The 26,101-nt window shown below is 41.3% G+C and overlaps 1 protein-coding gene across 4 annotated transcripts in view; it reads left to right on the top strand.

The window, feature by feature from the left end:
• The window catches only part of mcf2l2 (MCF.2 cell line derived transforming sequence-like 2), a 407,668-nt gene that overhangs the window by 358,426 nt on the left and 23,141 nt on the right, over positions 1-26,101 (top strand). For all 4 annotated transcript variants that reach the window (XM_072255231.1, XM_072255233.1, XM_072255232.1 and 1 more), the window contains one exon: positions 25,292-25,366. In XM_072255231.1, coding sequence (XP_072111332.1) covers positions 25,292-25,366 — 75 coding nt within the window. The remainder of the gene's footprint in view (positions 1-25,291; positions 25,367-26,101) is intronic.

The following is a 26,101-nucleotide window of genomic DNA, read 5'->3' as shown; positions in this document are numbered from 1 at the left end:
AGCAGTCTGTCATAATCCCCAGTGACCCCTTTTGAGGCGCACCAACACTCACAATACATCTGCATCTCACGGGCAAACTCTAAATACGTGCGGCCCCACTGCTTCCTCACATTCCGGAACCTTTGCCAGTATGCCTCCGGGACCAACTCATAAATCCTGAGTATAGCCTCTTTCACTACATCATACCTCTGGGCATCTTCTGCTGACAATGCCGAGTAAGCTTGTTGAGCCTTCCTTTTCAGCACGCTCTGAAGCAAAACAGTCCACTTATCCCTCGGCCAGTCCTGACTTGCAGTGACTTTTTCAAAATGTAGAAAGTACCGATCAACATCGGCCTCCTCAAATGGGGGAACCAACCTAACCTCTTGGGTTGCCCTGAACCCTTCACCTTGGTTCGGCATTTGGCCCCTCTCTAACGTCATCCTTAACTTCTCCAGCTCAAACTCCCTTTCCTTCTCTTTCTCTTCTCGTTCTAGTTGCTTGACTCGGAACTCGTGCTCGAGTCTTAATTTATCCATCTGCAGCTGCACTGCTTCTCCACCAGGTTTGCTCATAGACACCACCTCCAGCTCCCCGTGGGGAAACACACCTATAGATACATAAAACCCAATGATAGCTCTGTGCATCTCTGCTCTCCTCATTGTCGGCCTCCCCTTAAAAAGATTCAACCGTTTTGCAACAGTCGCCAATTCTGATTTCCTGGCATCCTCTAATGCCTCCAAGGTTGGCGCCTTTAGAAATTCCTCAATCTCCATTTCTGCTGTTTGCCCTTTCTTTCTTTCTTTTGGGAATTTTAACCCAATCAATTTACCGAGTCCCAATTTTGGTGTTCAAAATCCCGGACGAGCCCCCACTTATGTTACGTACCCCGTAACTGGGTTGCCAAACCAGCAGAAATGGAACGCTCGTTGGAGTCTGGATTACTAGGAACTATTAAAGTTTTATTAAAAAAATAAGTAATACAGTACACTAATGGTAAGGATATACATGTAACAGGTTAGCAATGATAATACAACATATACACAGAACTAGGGTAATAGGAATCAACCAAGCTCTATCGCAGTCTAGGGGTAAAATGATCAGTCTTAAGTGAAGCAGAGTTTAGTTCAGTTTAGTGCAGTTCGCAGTAATCATTGTTGTTGTACCGTTGGCGAGAGAGAGAGAGAGAGATGCAATTTGGTTTCAGGCAGACCTTTTGATGTCTTCGCAGTTGGTTTCAGGCAGACATTTTGATGTCTTCTAATCCCGCTGTGGTCACCGACTGTGACCCCTCCGTTCCTGATATGATCGTTCTTCTGCGGTGAACCCGGTACCCAGGCAAGGGCGGACACACACCCCAGGTTCCCACCGATCATACGTTTACACCCTGTGAGCCTCTGGTCAGTTCCCGCGAACTGGTCCTCCAAACTCCTCCCAACTTGTGGGGGCACACTGCTCTTTCCAGGGTCTCGTGGTGTGTTCCGTGCCTTAGCAAACCTGCTCCTTTTAGCCCCCTGCTGGGGTATCACCTATCCATCAAACTTCAAACAGTTCAGGTTCAAAGCAACTGGTCTGTCAATATCTGAATTGTGTCTCTTTCCCGTTAATCCCTCTCTTCTCTCTTATTAGCACTTTGAATGTTTCTCCATTGTCTTTCTTATCTCTCTCATTAGCATCATCCGTCTGGTACCTCTGCTTGGTGTCACACATGACAGGGGATACAGAGGTCTCAGAGAATTAGGAGACCACCGGATAAACTGGGCTACGTAGCACCAGGGGAACAGAGTCCCCTACCATGTTGGGGAGCTATATCACTGCCTTTTACACCTGGGTTGGACTTTATGTTTTGCAGGAAGAGTTGGTGAATTATCTCAACGTCATGAGGTCATGACTAAATTAGGTGGGGAGAGAGTGTAATGTGCTGTAAGGTTTCACTGCTAATGTAGTGGTTTCTCTGTAGCAGCAATGTTTGGGTTATGACTAGAGATAACGGGGCTTTGGAATGTGGGATTATCCAATGAGAGGGATGTTGTTTTTTCTTGTGGGTCTGGGAGCAGGGATTTCACGGTGTTTTGCTGGGGAGAGATGAGGAGAGAAGATGCAATTGGAGGGGGTTGGTAGGCTGCCAGACGGAGTGGACTTGGAGCGAGAGTCCGAAGGTCAGTGACGCTCGGAGGAGGTCGATGGTGGACGAATGGCCTTATCAGTGAGCTCCAACGTTGCACATTAGACTGTTTCATGAGAATGGGCCCTTTTTTTTGTTTCTTTACTAACCATATAGTCAAATTAAGAATTATAAAGCTCAGTTGTTTAATCGTATATTGTGTACTGTTTGTAACAGGGGACACCGCGCAGTATCCACCCAAACAAGATTTCTTAAGTTTGGCCGGGCCAAGAGCTGTCTTCCCCTAGATTAAGCCATTAGCTGAACCGAGCGTTACATTTGCATTGTAAATTTATGTATTAGTCAGCATTCACTATAAGAGACCACATTTTCTGATCTCAGTGCTTTTTAAGATTATAATGATTGATAATTCTCTGTATTGTAACCTGGGATCATGAATATCAAATAATGTTTCTGCAGCTGGATTTTAGTCTGGTTAATAGCCTTCCTACTTGTCTGAGTTCATTGTTATCCTAAATATAAAAAAGTAGTATATAAAAGTAACATCTGCAAGTACTTATTGAACTGTAGTTACTTAGTGTTTTACTAGACAACGGGGTGACCTGTTGGGGCACCCTTTGAGAGAAACGTAGTGCAGTCTGATGTGACCAGAATGAACATTGAATTTCCCTGACTGCTATTGCTATCGTTTTGCTTGGAATTTAAAGAAGAAAAACTCAGTTTATTAAAGAAGAAGGATGCACAGCAAGACAAATATAGCTCCTCCTCGTTTAACAAAGGACATTTTTGATGACAGCATATCTGGTTGATCTGCCACCCTTCAAGAATACTCTAACATTTTCATTTCTTTTTCCCTGGCTTAAAGCCACATATGGCTGCCCATGCTGGAATACCGGTTTCTCCAGATAAATCAACACATTCTCCATGGTTTGGCCTTGTGCCTTATGTATAGTCATAGCAAAGCGTGACGGTATCGGGAACTGGCTCCGCTGAAGAGGGACATCTTCCCCTTCTGATAAACTGAGTAATTCTTGGGATCATGACAATGCCATTTTTGAACGCACCAATGTTTATCTTTGCTGCGATGAGATTGTCGTGCAGTTCTGCCATCATTCGCATTCCATTGCAAAGCCTTGGTGGATCCAAATTCCTTATTGAAATGATAGGAGATCCCCTCTTCAATTCCAGTTTATGTGGTGGCAATCCAGAGAGTTCGACAGAATCAAGGAATTCTGTAGGAAAATGAGTGGCGTTAGCTCTTTCACTTACAGCATTGAAGGAACAGTATTCTTTCATGATTCCAGAGAAGTGTCTAATGCATGTGAAGTTTATTTTTCACATCATTTCATTGAGAGGATCCAAGATAGAATTCCTCGAGAACAGTTCTGCAGGATTGTCGAATGTCGGGTAGATAAAATCAGTACATTCTTCCATAGTTTTTGCTGGCAGAATCATATCTTCAGGTAATTCGATTTCATCGTTTTCATTTTTCTCAATCTTGTCTTCTCCAACATCCAATAAGAACTCAGAATATCGTCCTTCTCCCTCACTCAATCTCAAGTTTCTCTTCAATTGAAACTTGATGAAGCTTCTCCATAAGTAGGATTTTTTTATGCATGATTTCTCCACATCCCTCATTTCACAACTGCTAGAAGCTGACAGAAATTGCCACAGCAAACGGTTAAAATACCCCCGAAGGCCTCATTCTTGCCACATACATCACGAAGAGTCCACTCCACAGCTTTGAAGCTCTCCCTGCTAATCATGGGGCACTCATCCCAGACAGTAAGCCTTGCATTTCAGAGTAAATTTGCAGCATTGGTGTTTCTATCAATGTTACAAAGGGCATCGTCATTGACTTTGAGGGGTATATTGAATCTTGAATGCGCTGTCCTACCACCAGGCATCAATGTTGCTGCAATGCTGGATGATGCTACAGCAATAGCAACACCTCCATCTCCCCTAACTTTAGCGAGGATCAAGTTGATGATAAATGTCTGGGCTGTTCCTCCTGGTGCATCAGTGAAAATCATCGAAGAGAGATTCCTTTCCAAGCAGTCGTACACATATTCATTTACTTCTCTTTGCTCATTATTCAATAGGGGCTCCTTCTGTAAAACAAATTCCTGCTGTTCGTCTCTGTTGTATTGCAGTTCACGCAATAATTCCAGATTGCCAGCACTTTGAGTAATTGTATCATTTCTTGGTGTCAGCAAGTTATATTCTTCAAGTGTTTTGCCCAAGTTCTGAAGTTTTTCTTGGAAATACAGAAGAGCTTGTCCAGGATGCCTCTCATCCGGACTCTTTGATCCTCGAGTCATGCGGCCCTGGCCTCATCCGATTCTTGTTCTCTCCCTCTCCTTGCCACTTCCCGATGACTTTTGGCGTAATCTCTTTCCATGCAGCATAATTAGGCTGACCATATCTTTTATCCAGCATTAAGGTAAAAAAATACGAAGCAGTAACACCAAAGCCTCCAGGATGCTGATTTCTCTTAATGATGCGGTTGGCGCTCTCCTAAATGGACATGATGTAGTCACTGCTGTCCTTTGACTGCAGCAAAGGGTATGATACTTCATTACAAAAAGATTTGATTATCTCTTATTGATGAGTTGCAGTTTGATCTGTCCCAATCCTGCACATGCTGATGGTGATCAGCAGAATGTGACCGCTCGAAATAGAGCTGCCCTGCCCTTTTGCTGCGGTTGGTGTCGCTGCTGTGAGTATGCTGAGGCTGGCCGTGCGCATGCGGCATCGTGTCGTGTTGCGGTTTCCATGAAAACTGGAATCAGGTGTGGAAAGCGGGGCCTGTTGACGAGTGAGCAATTTTATACAAATGTAACCCTGACCTTTGCATGCATTCTGTAAGTTAGCGCATTTTAAGTCCACTTAGTCAAAAAAAGTGCCGCTGTAATGCACCATTTGGGCTAATTTGAGGACACAAACAGACAAACCGACAAACAAATGAACAGAATGAGAATTTTAGTAATGTATAGATAGATAGACTTTCTAAAAAAAATCATTTTACATAGTGATTTGATATTAGACCACATTTTCTGCTGATATTTAGCTTGACTGGAAACCTATAGTTTCATGTACCATTCTCCATGCTCTGCGGCATTACAATTGAAGTTTGTCTGCTTCGAGCAGTCACTTGGAATTTCTCTCACATGTGGACCGATTTCTGAATGTGAAATGCATCTGAACGAAAGGAAATATACCTTTGTAAAATCCATCCTTTTTTCAGAAAGTCATACAGGACAGACTGCTCTGAACAATAATTTATGATAGTGTATTAAGTGTAGTTAAAGCCTTTGAAACATGAGCAGTATTTGAGAGGAAGAGTTGTAACCGTCAAGGTTGTCTGGCAATTTGTGAAGAAGCTCACTGTCCTCAAGTAGTTCCTTGGTTTGGTGAACTGACAAATGATCTGTTTTCAGAATAAAATGCATTGATGAAGTATTTTAATAATGTGTGTTTAAAATTATTAAAATCCTGGAGGATTTAGAGCTACTCTAGACTTCATAATACCTGGCAGCTGAAGGGAGCTGAGAAGAACTGGATCCTTCAGGGAAGTACTGCAGTGCAGTTTGTGCACAGAACCAGAGTTTCTTGTCCCATACCTGATCACAAAGCTCAGCTGGTTCCACCCTTGCAATTGAAAAATCATTTTTTAAAAATCCAGTCTGTACTTCCCCCGCTCAGTGAGCAGACCGCGATGTTCGACTCACATTACAGTGATGCTCAGCATGCAGTGCTCCTCTGACCCCCACCCCCAGTGACATTACAGTGATGTTCAGCATACAGTGCTCCTCTGACCCCCACCCCCAGTGACATTACAGTGATGTTCAGCATGCAGTGCTCCTCTGACCCCCCCACCCCCAGTGACATTACAGTGATGTTCAGCATACAGTGCTCCTCTGACCCCCACCCCCAGTGACATTACAGTGATGTTCAGCATGCAGTGCTCCTCTGACCCCCACCCCCAGTGACATTACAGTGATGTTCAGCATGCAGTGCTCCTCTGACCCCCCCACCCCCAGTGACATTACAGTGATGTTCAGCATACAGTGCTCCTCTGACCCCCACCCCCAGTGACATTACAGTGATGTTCAGCATGCAGTGCTCCTCTGACCCCCCCACCCCCAGTGACATTACAGTGATGTTCAGCATGCAGTGCTCCTCTGACCCCCCCACCCCCAGTGACATTACAGTGATGTTCAGCATGCAGTGCTCCTCTGACCCCCCCACCCCCAGTGACATTACAGTGATGTTCAGCATGCAGTGCTCCTCTGACCCCCACCCCCAGTGATCAGCAGCATTGTACTGTACTTCAAATGTGCTTCACATAGGATACAAAATAGTATAGCACAGTACAGGCCCTTCAGCTCACGATACTGTGCCAACCTTCCAACCGACTCTCAGGCCAATCGAACCCATCCCTCCTACATAGATTTTCAAGATCTGGATGTTATTGGCAAGGCCAGCATTACTGCCTGGCCCTCAAGAAAGTGGCAACTGGGCATATCCCTGTTCTGATGGTGAATGTACCCGTGCCCTCTGGTGCTGTGGAGGAGAGTATTCCTGAATTAAGAGCCAATGATGATGTAGGACCAGACATAGTTACAAGTCAGGACAGGGGAACTTCGAAGAGAATGAGGAGGTAGTGGTATACCTATGAGGCTACTGTGGTTTCCATCACTTTGCCAATGACTGATGTAAGGGGTTTCTTCTTTTATGTTACTGCTAGGTGAATAAAATGGCTTCTTTGCGATGTTAACTGCTGAGACAGTGGTTCTCTCTCTAGCAGCTTGTTTGGGTTATATTACTGATAAGAGAATTGTATTCATTTGCTAACCAATTGGGATCGATGTTATTCTTTCTCGTGTGTCTGTAAGCTATTGTTTTTGCGGGCTTTGGGGTAGAGAGAGGAGACGCAATGCTGTGAACTGGGTGACGGAACGGACCCCGAGTGAGGGTTCGAGGCCCAGGGTTTTGGGGAGGAGAACCGAAGAGGAAGGACGTGCTGGACGCGCTCTGGTCGACCACCGTGGTTGGTCCCAGGCGGCGAGTTGAGGGGGTCGGAGGAGATGGAATGGTGGAAAGAAGACTCCTTTCATTGAGCTCCAATGGTTGTGCATGACGTGGTTGAACTTTGATAAGTTTGGCGCCTTTTACTTTCCTTTTATATTTTATCTCTATTAATTACATAGTTCCAGTGAGATCTATAAAGTGTAATCATTTAATTGCATCTGGTGCATTGTCTGTTATTTGGTGGGGTGGGGTACATCACACAGCATCCACATAAACTTGATTACCCAGTTTGGCGGGGCCAGAGGCTGCTCCCCCTAGACGACAGCGAGTTGAGCGAGCCTGAGGCTTACCGGGGGCTACACTGAGAACTGACTAATTAGGCTTGTCCCAGTTATTAAGTGGCCTGGCAAATGTTCCACATTGATGATTAGATGCCTGTGTTATAACCATACAGGAAAGGTCATTCTGGAGTACAGATCTTCAGTGATCAGACACAGTGTTCAGGCACAGATCTCCCACTGCCTTAACTGAGACTTAACTGCCTCTTCTGTCATCTCAGTTGTTTCTCTTTTTTTTTGGCCCCACACTTCAGTCCAATTCCCCGCTGCAGATTTTATCAGGGACAAACTGTCATTAAGCACTGGTTGGGGAGGAGGAGGAAATCTGATTAACATTTCTTGCTGCAGGTCTGCAAGCGTAAATTCTAGATAAACCCCGTAACTGGGAGATTTCAAATTAAAATACAAGTCCTTCAGAGGTCAACTAGTTCCCCAGAATTTTATTCTTACTCTTCTTGAACAATTAATACAATCAGACTTAGAGAATCAGGTTTAATATCATGGGCATGTGTCATGAAATTTGTTGTTTTTAGGCAGCAGAACAATGCAATACATAAAAAAACTACGAATTACTGTAAGAAAATGATATGCATGTATAATTAAGTAGTGCAAAAGAGCAAAAAAAAGAGAAAAGTGAAGCAGTGTACATCGGTTCATTGTCCATTCAGAAATCCGATAATAGAGAGGAAGAAGCTGTTCCTAAAACATTGAGTGTGTGTCTTCAGGCTCCTGTACCATTTTCTTGATGATAGGAATGAGAACAGGGCATGTTCTGGGTGATGGGGTCCCTTCATGGGATGCCATATTTTTGAGGCATCTCCTTCTGAAGGGGTCCTCGATGCTGGGGAGGCTGGTGCCCATGACGGAGCTGGCTGGGTTGGCAACTTTCTGCAGCTCTCCCCAATCCTGTGCAGTGGCCCCTTCATACCAGATAGTGACGCATCCAGGTAGAATAGTCCCCATGGTATATCTATAGAAATATGCAAGAGTCTTTGGCAACGTACCAGGTCTCCTCAAGCTCCTAATGAAATATAGATGCTGTCGTGCCTTCTTTGTAATTGCATCAATATGTTGGGCCCAGATAAATTCTCAGAGATGTTAACACCAACAACTTGAAACTGCTCACCCTTTCCACTGCTGACCACTGCAGACTGTTTGTCATTAAACTCATGACCCTTGGGCATCTGCTTAAGCTTGTAATTCTGTGATCGTATAGTACTTAAGCACTTATTGACGAGCCTGTTGTTAAGTGTTTGGGTCTGTCGATGTTATATAGCTAATGATATCCGGTAAAACTATATGGGCCCGCAATCTTGGTTCCAGTGCAAAAACAATGAATGATTTAGGTTTGTACAACAAGAGAAATTCAAAACTAGTTAAATAAAAAGAAAGAGACTTCAGAGAGGTTTATAAATATTATTTGCATATCTAAAATATATTTCCATGTAGTTATTTTCTCTTACAAGATGCAAAGAACAATTTCTAACAGTTAACTAATCGTGCACTAGTATTTTTCCACAGTTAATACCAAATCCACTATAGTTGCTATGTTTTAAGGATTAAGTTATATTATTGAAAATCAAATAACGTGCTTATGAAACTAGAATGGATATCCGGAAGAGTACAGAATTCAAATACGCATTGTGGATGAATCTAACTTTGATTATCTTCTTTCCTGTATTCAAATTTGGCTTGCTACAGTTGACTGGAAGCTTATATTGAGTTACTATGTTGTTCATTAAGTCTGCTTCGATGCACCTACATGGAGAATATGCTGATGACAATATATTCAGTACTGACAGTCTTCGGTAAGCTTTGTTTGCCTACAGCACTGGATTTATTGCCATTATTTTATTTGCCATACATCAGCAAGATCTTTGACGATATTATAAAGCAAGAAGCTAAGTGTAAAATAAGCAAAAGAATTATATCAATCCAAATGGAAAATGAAATCAGTAACAAAATATAATAAAGAGGTACCACAGTAGAGTAGTGGTTAGCATAATGCCGTCATAGCACCGGTAACCCAGGTACAATTCCATCGCTGTCTGTAAGGAGTTTCTACGTTCTCCCTATGACCGCACGGTTTCCTTCAGGTGCTCTGGTTCCCTCCCTCAGTCCGAAGATGTGCAGGTAAGTCGGCCACATGGCTGTGTTTAGGTGATGTAGGCTTGTAGGGGCTGTATCTCTAAATAAAATAAAAAATATTAATAAATCATAGTGAAACTATGAGATGGCTCAGTCAGTTCTATGAATGTAAGTCAAGGCTCTCTAAGAAACCAATGAGCATACAAATTAAACATTTAAATCAATGAAAGAAATCTGAGATTAAAGCTAGCAACAGAGAAACACTTGGATTGCTGTAAAAACCCATCAAGTTCACTCATGCCTTTCATGGGCATTACCTACCTACCTTTCTCACCCAAAACAAGAGTAGAAAAATAGTGGAAACGCTTAGCAAGTTGGGCAGCATACGTGGGAAGAGAAACTAAGCTAATGCTTATGTCAAGGATGCTTTATCAGAACTGGAGAAAATAGAAAGCAGCTATGGCATTTGCAGAAGTGTTGAACTCCTTCCTCCCCTTTGTTAAGTTGGTAGCATCACATTTTTGATATCAGTTCTTCACTTGCTTGGTTTGAACCACTTCATTCCATCTCACAAAAAGGAGTAACTTTGTGCCCAGTGATTCTCGGAGACAAAGCACAAAAATGGGGTGTGGACAGGAGGAACGGGCTATGTTGCTGATGGGGTGGCTCTTTATTTGCCACCACTGGTGTTGATTTTTAGGGTGTATTATGTTCACAGAAGCTTATTGAATGCATACCTTCTCTCATGGAGCCCCCCCCCCCACAGAATTACAACCCTGCTTTATTAATTCTTTGGCAGGAATATTCACCTCCTCTCCTTGTACATTTCCACCTGGAAGTCCACCATAATACCGTAATACATAGGAGGGAGCGGCTTACATGAAATGAAAAATAATATAGAGGACGAGGAGGAGGGACTAGTTTTTAATCTTAGATTGGAGATTGCAAAGGTGAGGATAATTTAGAGTACGAAAAAGAGGTGAAGACCACCCATGTATTCCTGGCCTTTGCGGTCTATTATACTGTAAGACTCTAGAATTTATTCTAATGCCCCTTGCTTTTTGTTCCTGAGCACTATGTTAGATACTTCTACTTTGGAGATGCTACAATTGAAGATTTGCAAAACTTAGAGTTCAAATATTGCGGAATAGGAAAGGTGTGAAAGGCCAAGAGTTTCAGTCTCTGGACCTAAAACTCGTCCCACAATGAATCAGAGGCCATTTGTGAAACAGAGCACCCATAGGCAAGCTGTGAATCGTGAGCAAATTGTCATGACATTTTGTATTTGGCTCCTCATTTGGAGCAGCAGAGATCTTTTACCCTTTTCAATGATCACCTGAATATTAGCAAATTAGTATTAAGGAAATCTTATTGGAATCACCTGGTGTTTTCCTCTGTGGAATTAAAGATAGAAGTTCCGATGACAGTAGAGAACAGAATAGACAGTTTCCAATATGCAAACCTCCATACAGGTTGACTTTTTCTGGATGTAGTATATTCTCACAGAACAGTGATCTTGCTAACCAGTGGGAATGAAGTTCTTGGGCTTGAGGATTGATGTATCCTTAAATATCTATACTTCTGAAATCAGAAGTAGTGGGGTGAGATGCTCACTCTGCATAAAACACAAGAACAAAGATTGAATTGCTTAGTAATACTAGCCCAAAGATTTGAGCTCGAGTCCAGCTGCTGTTGTAAATTCCATACTTTTCTAATGTAAACAACAGGAATTCTGCAGACGCTGGAAATTCAAGCAACACACATAAAAGTTGCTGGTGAATGCAGCAGCCCAGGCAGCATCTCTAGGAAGAGGTGCAGTCGACGTTTCAGGCCAAGACCCTTCGTCAGGTGTTTTTATTGTGTAGAGTGGATTAATATATTTAAAGTGTTTTATGATATTTGCAGAATGTTGAAATCATATTTAACTATTCTTTCTGAAAAAAGGACTTGAGAAAATTGATTTAAATTCTCATTGACTTTTAGATAACCCAGAAGGGTGATTATTTAAAAGAAACACATTATCAGTGACCTAAGGACTTCAGCTCCTGGGTCTCACCTGCAAGTTGAAAAACAATAGGATTGGAGCTCTGAAATAAAGCAGAAATACAAAACTGTGAAAGTGCTCAGCAGGTCTGGCAGCAGCCCTGGAGGGAGAAAGAGCAATAACCTTTCAGGCCATTTTCTCTTCTGTTTTGGATGTTGGTGCTCAGTTCGTGGTCTATAGTAGGCAGAAAGCTGTTGGTGGTGGACAAGCAAGCAGAAGATACATTATGAAGTGGGGGAAGGAGGAAGAGTTAAGGCAATCAGTGATTCTTCACTTCTCCATATATCTCATTTTAGCTCCACAAAGCAGAATTTTTCACTGACTTCAGGGGGCCGGGATCACAAGATTCTGAACTGGTTTTGTCACTCAAGCCTTGCTTGGTATCCATTTGGATCACAGTAGTCTAATATAATGCATTGATATATTATTGATATATCATTGGGGAGGATTCAAATAACTTTGGCAGGGGGATGGGAACTGGAGTGATGGGCTGAGGATGGGACAGTAGATGTAGTGTGTAGTGAGACTGTGAGGAAAGACAGGCAGATGATAGGGCAAAATTGCAGTCAGTTGAAGTGTAACATGGAAGCAATGCAGAAAAGACTGATGAACACAGGACTGAAGGTGTTGTATTTGAATGCACACAGTATATGCAATACGGCAGATTATTTTGAAGCGCAATTAGAAATTGGTAAGTATGACGTGGTGAGCACAACTGAATTGTGGCCACTGTTCTCTTTAAAATGCATGTTCACACAGTAACTGAAATGCTCCCACACATGTAGACATTGTTGCTGTGCAGCTGGAATTATCTTTTATGCAATGTTTATATAATTTTGAAATTGTTAATATAATTTGAAATCAATGTTAATATAATTGTGAAATACCCTGTAATTGTTAATGAGTATGAACCATATATTTTCTAAATAATAAATATACCACAACCTTTACTTTGAAACACTTTAGAGCTTAAACGTATTTATATTGTCAGTGTTTCAAGTTATAACACTGTTACAAATAGTAATAATAAACACAGAATGGAAGCCCACAGCTCATTGGCCAGCCTGCTGAAAAACTTTACAAAACATGAAAGATTTTTTTGTTGTACCATATTTCATTATACCTTTCAATTAACAATAAAATGAAAAGTCTGTGATTTTTCAATTTCATTCCAAATTTTCTGTCACCGAACCTTTCTCTGTGACTCAAAAGGGAAGGGGCAGGGCGGTAGAGAGGGGTAAGAAAAGAGATGAGGCATGCTGTGATGATAGGAGATTCATTAGTTAGGGGAACAGAAAGCAGGTTCTATGGGCAAGAACGAGATTCCAGGATGATATGTTGCCTCCCAGGTGCCTGGGTCTGGAACGTCTCAGATCAAGTCCTTACCATTCGTAAGTGGGAGGGTGAACAGCTAGAGGGCATGGTCCATGTAGGTACCAATGACATGGGTAGGAAGAATTAAAAGGCACATAGTTCAGGGAGTTAGGTGCTAATTTAAAGGGCAGGACCTGTGGGGTTGTGATCTCAGGATTGCTACCCATGTCACGTGCTAATGAGGCCAGAATAATAAGATGATGCATACCTGCAGTGGAAACCTGCATCAAGGAGCACAAGAGGTGTATCAATTTGGATTACCTGGAGAAAAGTGGTGGTGTCAGAACACTGCATTTGCAATGGTCATAGGATTGACTTCAACAGCATAGAACTACTGTGCCATGCCAGTGGTTTTGGGACCTTCTGGGACCAATATTGAAATAAAACTAGAGGAAAAGAATTTTAACAAAGACACATGTCTCACTCTAAGAACTGGAATTAGATTGTAAACAAGATGGGACAGCAGAAACCTGACTTTAGCCGATGGTTCAATGTTTCTATTTAATATCAGAGAATGTATACCGTATACAATCTGAAATTCTTGCTCTTCACAGACATCCACAAAAACAGAAAAGAACCCGAAAGAATGAATGACAGAAAAATATTTGAACCCCAAAGCCCCCTCCCACACACAAGCAGCAGCAAAGCATCAGCCCTCCCCCATTTATACAGCCGGAAGGATCAGCGCCCGTCACTCACCAAGCAAGCAATATCAAAGCCCCAAACATGGGACCATGATCAGCAGTCCAGCATTCCAACTAAAACTATTGTTCAACATGCCACAGTGTGTGCGTGTCTGTCTGTCTGTCTGTCCCTCTCTCTCACTCACACACACACACACCCTTCCCCCAGAGGTATCACCACAGTGAGAGAAGAGACCAACAAAAGGAGCTGCTGTTACGATGTTACAGTCTGCTGTGTCACTTTTATTCCAAGTTCTCCGACTCGAGAGTCAGCAGTGAACTTTCCCTCACCATCGAGAAGGAGAGAGAGAGATCACCCAAGTACCAAGGCCTCCGACAGCCGATCCGCTGTTCACGATGTCCTGTTTCTCCTGCGATGTCTCAGTCAGTGGCACTGCCCTGGAATCCACCTATCCACAGGGTCTCAGAGCCTCACCCCAAAGGCATGCGTCTTCTAGACCGAATGCTTGGGCTATCAAAAAACGGCCAGTCAGTGAGCTCTGGGAGCAGGAACCATCTTCGTAAAGAACTGCGGTTTGTGTGCAGCTGTAGATCACAGAAGCTGCCAGGAAAGTGGATGAAGGCAAGGCAGTTGATGTTATCTAAATGGACTTTAGTAAGGCAAGGTCCCACGTGGGAGGTTGGTTAAGAAGGTTCAGTCACTCGACATTCAGGACGAGGTAGTAAATTGGGTTAGACATTGGCTTTGTGGGAAGAGCCAGAGAGTGGTAGCAGAGAGTTGCATTTCTGACTGATGCCTATGACTAGTGGTGTGCCACAGGAATCGGTGCTGGGTCCTTTACAAAATTATCAGGGGTTTAAATAGGGTAAATGCAAGCAAGCTTTATCTACTGACATTGGGCGGGACTACAACCAGATGTCATGGGCTAAGGGTGAAAGGTGAAAAGTTTAAGTGGAACATGGGTTTTTTGAGCAGCTTGTGGCCCACTAAGGGAAAGGCAATTCTGGACTGGGCATTGTGTAATGAATCAGATTTGATTGGGGACTTAAGGTCAAGGAACCCTTAGGAGGCAGTGCTCATGATATGATAGAATTCATTCTGCAGATTTAGAGGGAGAAGATCAAGTCAGATGAATCAGTACTACAGTGAAGTAAAGGGAATTACAGAGGCATGAGAGAGGAGTTGGCCAAAGTTGACCGGAAGGGGACACTAGCATGGATGTCAGCAGGACAGCAATGGTTGGAGTTTCTGGGAGCTGTTCAAAAGGTGAAGGATAGATACACTGCTAAGAAAGCATATTCTAAAGGGAGGATGACACATCTGTTTTTGACAAGGGAAGTCAAAGACAGCTTAAAAGCAAAAGAGAGGGAATATAATACAGAAAAAATAGTGGGAAATAAGAGGATTGGGAAGTTTTTAAAAACCGAAGGCAACTAAAAAAGCTGTAAGGAGAGAAAAGATGAAATATGAAGGTAAGCTAGTCAATAACATGAAAGAGGATACAAAAAGGTTTTTCAGATATATAAAGAGTAAAAGAGAGGCATGAGCAGATATCAGACCACTGGAAAATGACACTGTATAGGTAGTAATTGGGGAACAAAGAAATAGCAGATGAAAATAAGTATTTTGTGTCAGTCTTCATTGTGGAAGACACTAGCAGTATGCTAGAAATTCGAGAGTGTTGGGGGCAGAAGTGAGAATGGTTGCGATTACTAAGGAGAAGGTGCTTTGGAAGCTGAAAGGTCTGAAGGTGGACAAGTCAGTTGAACCAGGTGAGCTACACCCCAGGGCCCTGAAAGAGGTAGCTGAAGATAATGAAGGCATTAATACTGATCTTTCAAAAAGCACTAGATTCTGGAATGGTTCTAGAAGACTGGGAAATTGTAAATGTCACTCCACTCCTCAAGAAGGGAGGAAAGCAGAAGAAAGGAAATTTATAGGCCTGTTAGCCTGACTTCAGTGGTTGGGAAGGTGTTGGATTTTTTTTTATTCGGGATGAGGTTTCAGGGTACTTAGCAGTACATGAATAGACTAAAGTCAGCATGGTTTCCAGAAGAGGAAATCTTGCCTGACAAATGTGTTGGAATTTTTATAGAGGAAATAACAGTCAGGATAAAAAAAGGTGAGTCAGTGGATGATATTTACTTGGATTTACAGAAGGCCTTTGATAAGTTACCACACATGAGGCTGCTTAACAAGGTAAGAGCCTATGGTATTATAGGAAAGATACCAGCGTGGGTAGAAGATTGGCTGATTGCAGGAGGGAAAAAGTCAGAATAAAGGGCACCTATTCTGGTTGTCTGCCGGTGACGAGTGGTGTTCCGCAGGGGTCTGTGTTGGGATTGTTTCTTTTCATGTTATATGTCGACAATTTGTATGATGGAATTGATGGCTTTGTGGCCAAGATTAAAGGTGATACAAAGATTGGTTGAGGGGCAGGTAATGTTGAGGAAACAGGGGATTGCAGAACAATTTAGAAAGATTAGAAGAATGGGCAAAAAAGTGTCAGAGGGAATATAGTGTAGAGAGGTGTATGGTTATGCACTTTGATAGAAGCAGTAACAGTGTAGACTGGGGAACAAATTCAAAAATCAGAGGTGCAGAGGGACTTGGGAGTCCTTGTGCAGGATTCCCTGAAGGTTAACCTGCAGCTTAACTCAGTGGTAAAGAAGGCAAATGCAATGTTAGCATTCATTTTGAGTGGATTAGAATATAAAAGCAAGGATGTATTGCTGAGACTTTATAAGGCATTGGTCAGTCATTGGAGTATTCTGAGCAGTTTTGGGCTCCTTATCTAAGAATAGATGTGCAGGCATTGGAGAGTGTCCAGAGGAGGCTCACAAGAATGATTCCAGGAATGAAAGGGTTAATGTATGAGGAGCTCGGGACCTGTACTTACTGGAGTTTAGAAGAATGAGATGGCAACTCATTGAGAAACCTATCGAATATTGAAAGGCCTAGATAGATTGGATGTGAAGAGATGTTTCCTATAGAAACATACATAGAAAATAGGTGCAGGAGTAGGCCAATCGGCCCTTCGAGCCTGCACCGCCATTTATTATGATCATGGCTGATCATCCAACTCAGAACCCCGCCCCAGCCTTCCCTCCATACCCCCTGACCCCCGTAGCCACAAGGGCCATATCTAACTCCCTCTTAAATATAGCCAATGAACTGGCCTCAACTGTTTCCTGTGGCAGAGAATTCCACAGATTCACCACTCTCTGTGTGAAGAAGTTTTTCCTAATCTCGGTCCTAAAAGGCTTCCCCTCTATCCACAAACTGTGGCCCCTCGTTCTGGACTTCCCCAACATCGGGAACAATCTTCCTGCATCTAGCCTGTCCAATCCCTTTAGGATCTTATACGTTTCAATCAGATCCCCCCTCAATCTTCTAAATTCCAACAAGTACAAGCCCAGTTCATCCAGTCTTTCTTCATATGAAAGTCCTGCCATCCCAGGAATCAATCTGGTGAACCTTCTTTGTACTCCCTCTATGGCAAGGATGTCTTTCCTCAGATTAGGGGACCAAAACTGCACACAATACTCCAGGTGTGGTCTCACCAAGGCCTTGTACAACTGCAGTAGTACCTCCCTGCTCCTGTACTCGAATCCTCTCGCTATAAATGCCAGCATACCATTCGCCTTTTTCACCGCCTGCTGTACCTGCATGCCCACTTTCAATGACTGGTGTATAATGACACCCAGGTCTCGTTGCACCTCCCCTTTTCCTAATCGGCCACCATTCAGATAATCTGTTTTCCTATTTTTGCCACCAAAGTGGATAACTTCACATTTATCCACATTAAATTGCATCTGCCATGAATTTGCCTACTCACCCAACCTATCCAAGTCACCCTGCATCCTCTTAGCATCCTCCTCACAGCTAACACTGCCACCCAGCTTCGTGTCATCCGCAAACTTGGAGATGCTGCATTTAATTCCCTCATCCAAGTCATTAATATATATTGTAAACAACTGAGGTCCCAGCACTGAGCCTTGCGGTACCCCACTAGTCACCGCCTGCCATTCTGAAAAGGTCCCGTTTATTCCCAATCTTTGCTTCCTGTCTGCTAACCAACTCTCCACCCACACCAATATCTTACCCGCAATACCGTGTGCTTTAAGTTTGCACACTAATCTCCTGTGTGGGACCTTGTCAAAAGCCTTCTGAAAATCCAAATATACCACATCCACTTGTTCTCCCCTATCCACTCTACTAGTTACATCCTCAAAAAATTCTATGAGATTCGTCAGACATGATTTTCCTTTCACAAATCCATGCTGACTTTGTCCGATCATTTCACCGCTTTCCAAATGTGCTGTTATCACATCCTTGATAACTGACTCCAGCAGTTTCCCCACCACCGACGTTAGGCTAACCGGTCTATAATTCCCCGGTTTCTCTCTCCCTCCTTTTTTAAAAAGTGGAGTTACATTAGCCACCCTCCAATCCTCAGGAACTAGTCCAGAATCTAACGAGTTTTGAAAAATTATCACTAATGCATCCACTATTTCTTGGGCTACTTCCTTAAGCACCCTGGGATGCAGACCATCTGGCCCTGGGGATTTATCTGCCTTCAATCCCTTCAATTTACCTAACACCACTTCCCTACTAACATGTATTTCGCTCATTTCCTCCATCTCACTGGACCCTCTGTCCCCTACTATTTCTGGAAGATTATTTATGTCCTCCTTAGTGAAGACAGAACCAAAGTAATTATTCAATTGGTCTGCCATGTCCTTGCTCCCCATAATCAAATCACCTGTTTCTGTCTGCAGGGGACCTACATTTGTCCTTACCAGTCTTTTCCTTTTCACATATCTATAAAAGCTTTTACAGTCCGTTATGTTTCCTGCCAGTTTTCTCTCATAATCTTTTTTCCTCTTCCTAATTAAGCCCTTTGTCCTCCTCTGCTGAACTCTGAATTTCTCCCAGTCCTCAGGTGATCCACTTTCTCTGGCTAATTTGTATGCTTCTTCTTTGGAATTGATACGGAATACTATAGTTATGGAATCTAGGACCACAAGGCACAGTCTCAGAGTAGAGGGACGTCCATTCTGAACAGAGATGAGGAGGAATTTCTTTAGCTAGAGGGAGGTGAATCTGTGGGAGACCTTGCCACAGATGGCTGTGCAGGCCAAGTCATCAGTATATTTAAAGCAAAGATTGATAGGTTCTTAATTAGTCAGGACGTCAAAGGTTTCCAGAGAGAAGGCGGGAGAATGGGATTGAGAAGGATAATGAATAAGGCATGATGGAATGGTAGTGCAGACTGGACGGACCAGAAGGCCCAATTTTGCTCCTGTGCCTCATGATCTACTTGACGATTCTACCAAAGCACCTTGCACTGCAATGAACACACATTCATATCCAGCAAAAAAAATCCAATAACAGTAGGGTGGAAAGAGTGAAGCTTCCTTTTTGTGAACTGTTCAATCCATTCTGTCTTCTGGTGTGATTTTAAAACGTGTACATTTGTAGTTGACTGGTAGGCGAATTGTTACCATGTAATTACCAAAAATTTTAGAGCAATTCAAATTGAATTCTTGACTGTAAAAATACGGGTTTATTTTTTGTTAGAAGTTCATAATTCCTTCAATTAGTGATATTTTCTTGTGGCTTCAGTCAGAAATCCACATTAATGTTAGTATCTTAAAAAGTTATTCTCCTCCATTTATTCACAGCTCACTTACATTTTATATGTTCGTCCCCATTTTTAAAATTTGAGTTAATGTGCTAGATAAAATAACACACAAGCACAATATCTGAGCCATACTGACCTGTGACCTGTACCTTCCACACTTACTTTCAAAACAAACTTAACTTTTTTTTGTTCATGTGCTGCTGCTGATTTATTGATCTGGAAGGGACTAAGAAATGCTTGAGAAATGTATAAGAGTTACTCAACTAGGAAAAGACTTGTATTGTGCACTTACAGATAATTCAGTTTTCCACCTTATCTCTTCCTCTTCCTCTTTCCTAGCTGATGTCCCTTCCAGTCATAACCTTGACCGTTCATCTCTTGCTAAAAAGAGATTTACATTGCAGGGCCTTTCCAATCGCAGACCTCTGCAGCAAGGTAAAACAAATAAGTGCAACAAGTTTAACTTCACTGTCCATCCTATTTTTCATGGTTCTCCGCCATTCCAAGCAAACAACTTGTTCTTATTCCATACTATCTCCATGTGTAGTTTCTGATATATTGAATTGTGTTTCGTGTCTGAGGTGTGTGTGTACCTAATTTTGTCATCCAATTTCCATCAGACTTCTATTGATTGTTTTCTAATATCTCCACAGTGAGCATTGCTACTGTGTTTTCATAATTCTAAACGTTGAACAATTGACTGTTAATCTTGGTACTTTCTCTCCATTGATACTAGCTAAATGGAACAATGCAAAAGTAGTGTGTGTACAGATTTCTGAGAAATCTTTTATTTTGCTTTAGTTGATGAACATTTATGGAGGAAGTTTTCAAAATAAGTTGAAATGGTTGTGCAGAATGATGGAATATGTGGATGCTAATGCCTTGCTAACGAAGAAGACATCTCTCTTTCCACAAAGCAAACCAACTGGACTGTCAAAGACCAAATCTTTCCTGTCACACTGCATGAGGTGGGATTGATGCATTACACATTTCATTTCTCTCTGCCACATTTATTCAGCCTTGTTCAGACTATTTGGTCACTCCTACTCCTCAACCAGTTGCTGATCTTCTGGTGCCGTGTCCCTTGCAATTCCTCATTGACCGCTACCAGGCTCTCTGCTGCTGGAAGTACTGACCTAGCAAGATAGACTGAGGCAACAGCAGATGTAGAAATACTATCTCATTAAAGTACAGAAAGCTAGGCAATGTACATCGGGGCATCACAGTAATGTAGCAGTTAGCACCGTACTATGACGGCTCAGAGCGTCAGAGTGTTGATTTCAATCCTGGCATTGTCTGTACATCCTCCACGTGGGATGCTTTGGTTTCTCCTCACCCCACACACCATCCAAAGTTGTACCATTTAGTAGGTTAACTGGTCATTGCAAATTGTGACTGATTAGGATAGGGTTAAATTGGGTGCTGTTGAAGGCTGCTGGGCAGTGGAGCCTCTTCCCCACCTTATCTCTAAATAAGTAAAAATAAATGTTCCAGGGTCTGCTGCTGTGGTATTACATACTGCTGTTCTGGACCTTCTATCCTGCAAGTGTTCGCAGTACCTTTGATCTTTTCCAGATTTTCACTTATTTACAAAGTAACGTTTTTAAAATTTTGGAGTAATTTTGAAGACAATTCAATTTCAGCCATTTAGAAAATAGACTGGATGTTGAAAGCCATTTTCCTCTGGGAGGCATGTATCTCTTGGTTGAATATTTCAACATCAACCATGTAATTTATATAATCCAGGTGCTGTTCTTCATTTTGACTCAAAGTAACAAATGTCCATTCTAATCAGCTGCAGGGTATACACTAAAAACAAACGAATCTTTCCTTTCCCTTTTTAAATTGTGGCTGATGGGTCATGTCCTTCCATGGGTGGTCATACAACAGAACCAAAAAGTGAAACGGACTTCCTTTAAAGTTAGCTGTGAATCACAAGACTAAGTAAATGAAGGATTATAGCATAAAAAATATAAAACACTGAGGATATGAAAATGTTTATGAATTGCATAATCTGCCTAATACCAGTGAGGCAGATGAAATATTTAAATCTGCATTCGTTACTTAAGCATTCCAATAGTCCTGTCATTTCCACTGTAGCAATGTAGCATTATAAAGTGTTATTGTGTCAGAATACAATGGTGATGATCAAAGAGCAAAGCCAAAAGACCAAGTTGTGAATTTGGGTGTTCATCTGGCAAGTCTCCAGCTGATGACAAACCAGACTGCCAGTTCCAACATGAACAGTCTTTGTGAATTTAGCCCATTGTTCTTCCTAAAGATTTTGAGACCAGTTAGTTCCTTATTCTGTGTAACAATCAATTTACTATGCAGCTAAATTAACTTTCGGCTACTAATATGTATATGGGCTTTATTTATTTGTGCTCTGCTTTAAAACTTAAATTCTTTCTTTTTTCAATCTTTTTATTAAAACTTAAATTCAAATATAGACACCTGTGTATTTTTTTTTAGGCAGAAAGCACATTTATGGTACTTTTGTACATCTTTCATGTTGTTTTGTTAGAAAGAACAAAATACTCTTTTGCATATTGTCTCAGAGCCAACTCACAAATCAGTAAGTATGTTAATATAACAATTCAAATTCATCAAGCGTATAAAAATACCATGGCTATGAGCTGTTCAGAAAAAGAGTTGATAAAATATTTTAAAATTAGCCCTGCCTGACTCAGATCTACTAATGGAGCACATGTTGCAACAGCAGCCCTTGCTGTTCTCAAAGGTAGTGGCCTTTAGGGGTATGGAATAGATAGACAAGACAAACAAATGGCAAATGGAAGGGAAAATGAAAAAGCCTCTAATACTGAATTGCAAATCATTGATAATCCCCAAGACGTAGGAGATCTCTAGATAGACTGTGGATTTTTCAGATCCTTTTATTTCCTACCTAAAGGATCATTCATATTTTTGTGTATGCCCCTCCTGCCTTATAATATTCTTATATTTGCATTTTCTCATCACCTTTGGATATTAAAAAGTTCATTAAATGGTAGTCATGATACTGCTTTACATCAGTAGTTGTCGTCTCAGAACTACTGTACATTTCACAATAAGAATGTTTTTAAATCTATTAAGTAACTCTCTTCATAGTCAATATGCATGATGGAATTATGATAAATATTTTCCACAACAGGCACCTTATAAATGCAATTTTATTTATTCATGTTTCTTTTTAAAAAATTATAGCTTTGGAAGAAAATACACATTCCAAAAATACTCTTGAAAATAATTTGACAAAGAACAATAAAAGTGATTGCTCCAGGTGTGGTTGGATACAGCTGCTTGTCTGATAATGATATTCTGCTATTTAATTTGAAAGGGTAATGTCACAAGCTAGAAAATGCATTTGTTAAGATATTTTCTAGGCTTGCATTACTTTTCATTGATTTAAGCCACACTTAGTATTAATTTTCTCAGACACAACATTTTTCAAATCAGACCTGACGGAGGATTTACTCTTTGATTACACGTACAATCATCTGCTTCAGAGTTGGATAAAGGACACATCCTATTTGTTAAATTACATGCTAGGCTTTAGGAACATGATTTTATCTCCGGAAAAATGTGAACTTAAAACAAAGTGCCACATATGTTATTAATTATTTCACATTTAGAAAATAAAACTCTCATTTTATATTTTTATAATTTAGCTTGTAATGTTTATTTTATGGCAGCTTTTATTTCCAGAGACAAGAATTGTAAGTTATAGATGATGCTAGGATACAAATTGTTGAGGAATTCAAGGTATGGTTACTGGATTGCATTTGAGTTGGGGTATGGCTGTCTAATTTTCTTCCTTCATTCCTCGCCTTCACCTGCTCCTTTTCTTCTCTCCTGATGCTCCTGGGCTTCTGCTTATTCGTGTTTACGAGTTCTTTTTCACCTCATGATAGTGCAAGTCATGCAATAATATACTTTGGGTGTGTTGAATATGCAAAAGATTTTCTGAAGCAGTCTAGGTAGAGAAGTATGGATTCACAAAATCAAGGAGTGCTCTTTTAAATATCTTGTGACATTTTTGTTCTCATTGTATGTATCATGTGCAGGTGAACACGTGTTGTGCACCAGAGTCATATAGCATTTCATCAATGGATGCCCATTGCCAGCAGTTAGTTTGACGTGGCAAGAGGCATGGTGTTGAAGTAAAACATGAGCATTGACTACATACTGTATGTTCAGTTGTGCAAGGTTAAGTGGTGGGGCTGAAACCAAATCAGCACGTGTTCTTCATCATCTGTGATTCTTGATTGGAAAACATACCTGTCTGTCATTCTCCACTTGCCAAGAACGTAGAACCGTACAGCACAGGAATAGATTCATCAGCCCATGATTTTATATTAAACTAATTAAATTAGTAATCAAATGCCAACTAAACTAATCTCTTCGCCTACACATTGTATATTTCATTTCCTTCACATTCATGTGCCTAAGAGTCTCTTGAAAGCCCTATTATATTTGCCACCACCACATGGAAAGCAACACACCATTCTTGTGTGTCTTTCATAGCCATACATCTTCCTGTCTGTCCCCCTAACCCAAATCTCCCATCACTTTTGCTCTGCCCAACTTTACCCTTTCCAACTGGGCTTCAGAGCCATCCACGATGCCACAGACCTGGTTGTTACTGCTCTGCCCCGATAGGTTAGCTCCCCGCAGCAGTATCCAACAGGACATACTTGTGGCCACAGGAGGATCCTACACTGATACCCACTTCCATAACTCTCCTGATGATGACCATCTGAAGCCTGAACCTTGGGAGTGACCACAGCAGTAAAAGTGTCATCCATGAATCCCTCAGCTTCCTGGATAATCCTGAATATGTCAAGCTCCAGCTCTAGTTCCTTGACCACAAATGTAGTTATAAGGGAGAAATGAGGTTCCCTGACTTCCCACAACATTCAGGAGGAGCATTCCACTGCCCCAACTACCATCCTGCCTACATTGAATCAAGGACTAAGGATAAACAACAGAATGAAACCTTACTTATTTCTGCTCACAGAAGCCTTTTTTAAGGAACTGCTCTCACTGCCCACATCCAGACCACTTACTCCACCTCTTCACATCAAAGCCTCATCTCCTCACAATTACACTGGCCTACTACAACAATGGCTGTGCTGCCTGACCCAGGTTTCTTTCTATTGGCTGTTGTTAATTAGCTCATTAGACATTCAACTACTAACAAACAATTTACAAGTGCCTCTTTTAGAGTTTTTCTAAGTGAAACTGGCCAGCAAGTTCCAAGACCTTCCTCTTTTAAACTCCTGTGCCTATTGCTCCAAGTCCTGGCTCCTCTTAGTGAAACATATCAGCAAGTCCTGAGACCTACCTATCATATTGGGTTATCTTAACTATGCATTTGCCATTTCCCAGGATTTCTTCAGCATTTCATGGGAATCATTCTTTGCTTAGATATCAATTTACTTTGTATTTAAACCTTGATGAGTATTAATAGATGTACAATCATTTCATTATCTTCACTGTCAAGGTCAAAAAGAATATTCATTCATGAACTCTGAGAAAAGCAGTTAATTCTAGCTCAGTCATGGATTTTCTCCATGGTGAACCCTCATTTAATAGATTTATCTATTGTTTTCTTTGGTTTGAAATTATATCTTTCAAATGTTGAGTCTACGTTGTGTGAAGAGTCTAATGCTAGAAAGTAGCAATTATATTATTAATTTCTATGTAAAGATTTAGCTTGATCAAGCTCTCCGTTGTCAAAGCAAAATGTTAAAAGAGAACAACTGTATTTGAGAGAAATAAATCTTACCATGGCAAAGGAAAATATTGTAAAATATGGGTTTTGAAATTTCAAGCAGGTTTCTAAAACTGGCGGGGGAAGACAAAATGCCTTTTGTTGATCAACAGTAAGGAGCCCAGACAAAGTTTTGCAATTTGACATGGTGTATCCAAACACTGCTTTATAATTATATTCCTGCTGCTGTTTCTAACCTGATTCTCTTCTAATTTCAACATGCATTGATGTTCTGTGTTCCCAGAATCACAGTCTAAGGAACCAACAGTAATTCGTCGTATTTCCTTAGCTTCCTCCTTCAGTTCTTCACACAGCAAAGGTACGTTATAATTACCATTGCATACTTCTATTCCCAGATTTAGACTATGTTAATTAACTTCTAAAATCCAGTATAGACTTTACAAGAGAATGCTAAACTGTTTTTTATTTTTGCCATAACATGTTTTCTTTGTCTTCGTGTATCTTGCTCTGTCTTACTAAATCAATGTATAATTGGTAAGACAATCTCCTGAGCAGAACACAAGCTTGATTATATTAAAATCCAGTTCCTGCTATAAAGTTCAAATGCTGGAAACCAGTGTCTCAGTGTGTGTTAGCTGAGACTTTGAATAAGTGACTGTTAGTACTCGGCTGTTCTGTGATCAGATTGAGAAAGTGCGCTATGATCTGTCTGTTTGCTAAAACTGAATTGGACCTTAATCAATCAAATCAAACTGTCAGTTGAAGAGAATTACTATCAAGTATGTTGTCTAGTTCCACAGTCCAGAGTCACCTGTGGTTTAATAATGAACTGAGTGACCTACAGTGTCGGGAAAATATAAATACATTTGATAAAAAGACCCAGAATGTATTCATTAACCCAATCTCATACACTTTTAATGAACTTGTGTCTTTACCTTTTCACAAATAGAATTTTAAAATACTGTACACATCAGATTTTTGCTCACTTCAGCACTTTCTTCACTTTAACAATCAAATCAGTTGCAGCAACAACTGTTTGGGTCAGATAGCACTGCTAATTAAATTTAATTTTGTGTTTACTTGAAGCTGAATT

This window comes from Mobula birostris, chromosome 4 (genome assembly GCF_030028105.1).
Source record: "Mobula birostris isolate sMobBir1 chromosome 4, sMobBir1.hap1, whole genome shotgun sequence".
Lineage (NCBI taxonomy): Eukaryota > Metazoa > Chordata > Chondrichthyes > Myliobatiformes > Myliobatidae > Mobula > Mobula birostris.
This window is presented reverse-complemented; position numbering and strand designations above follow the sequence as displayed.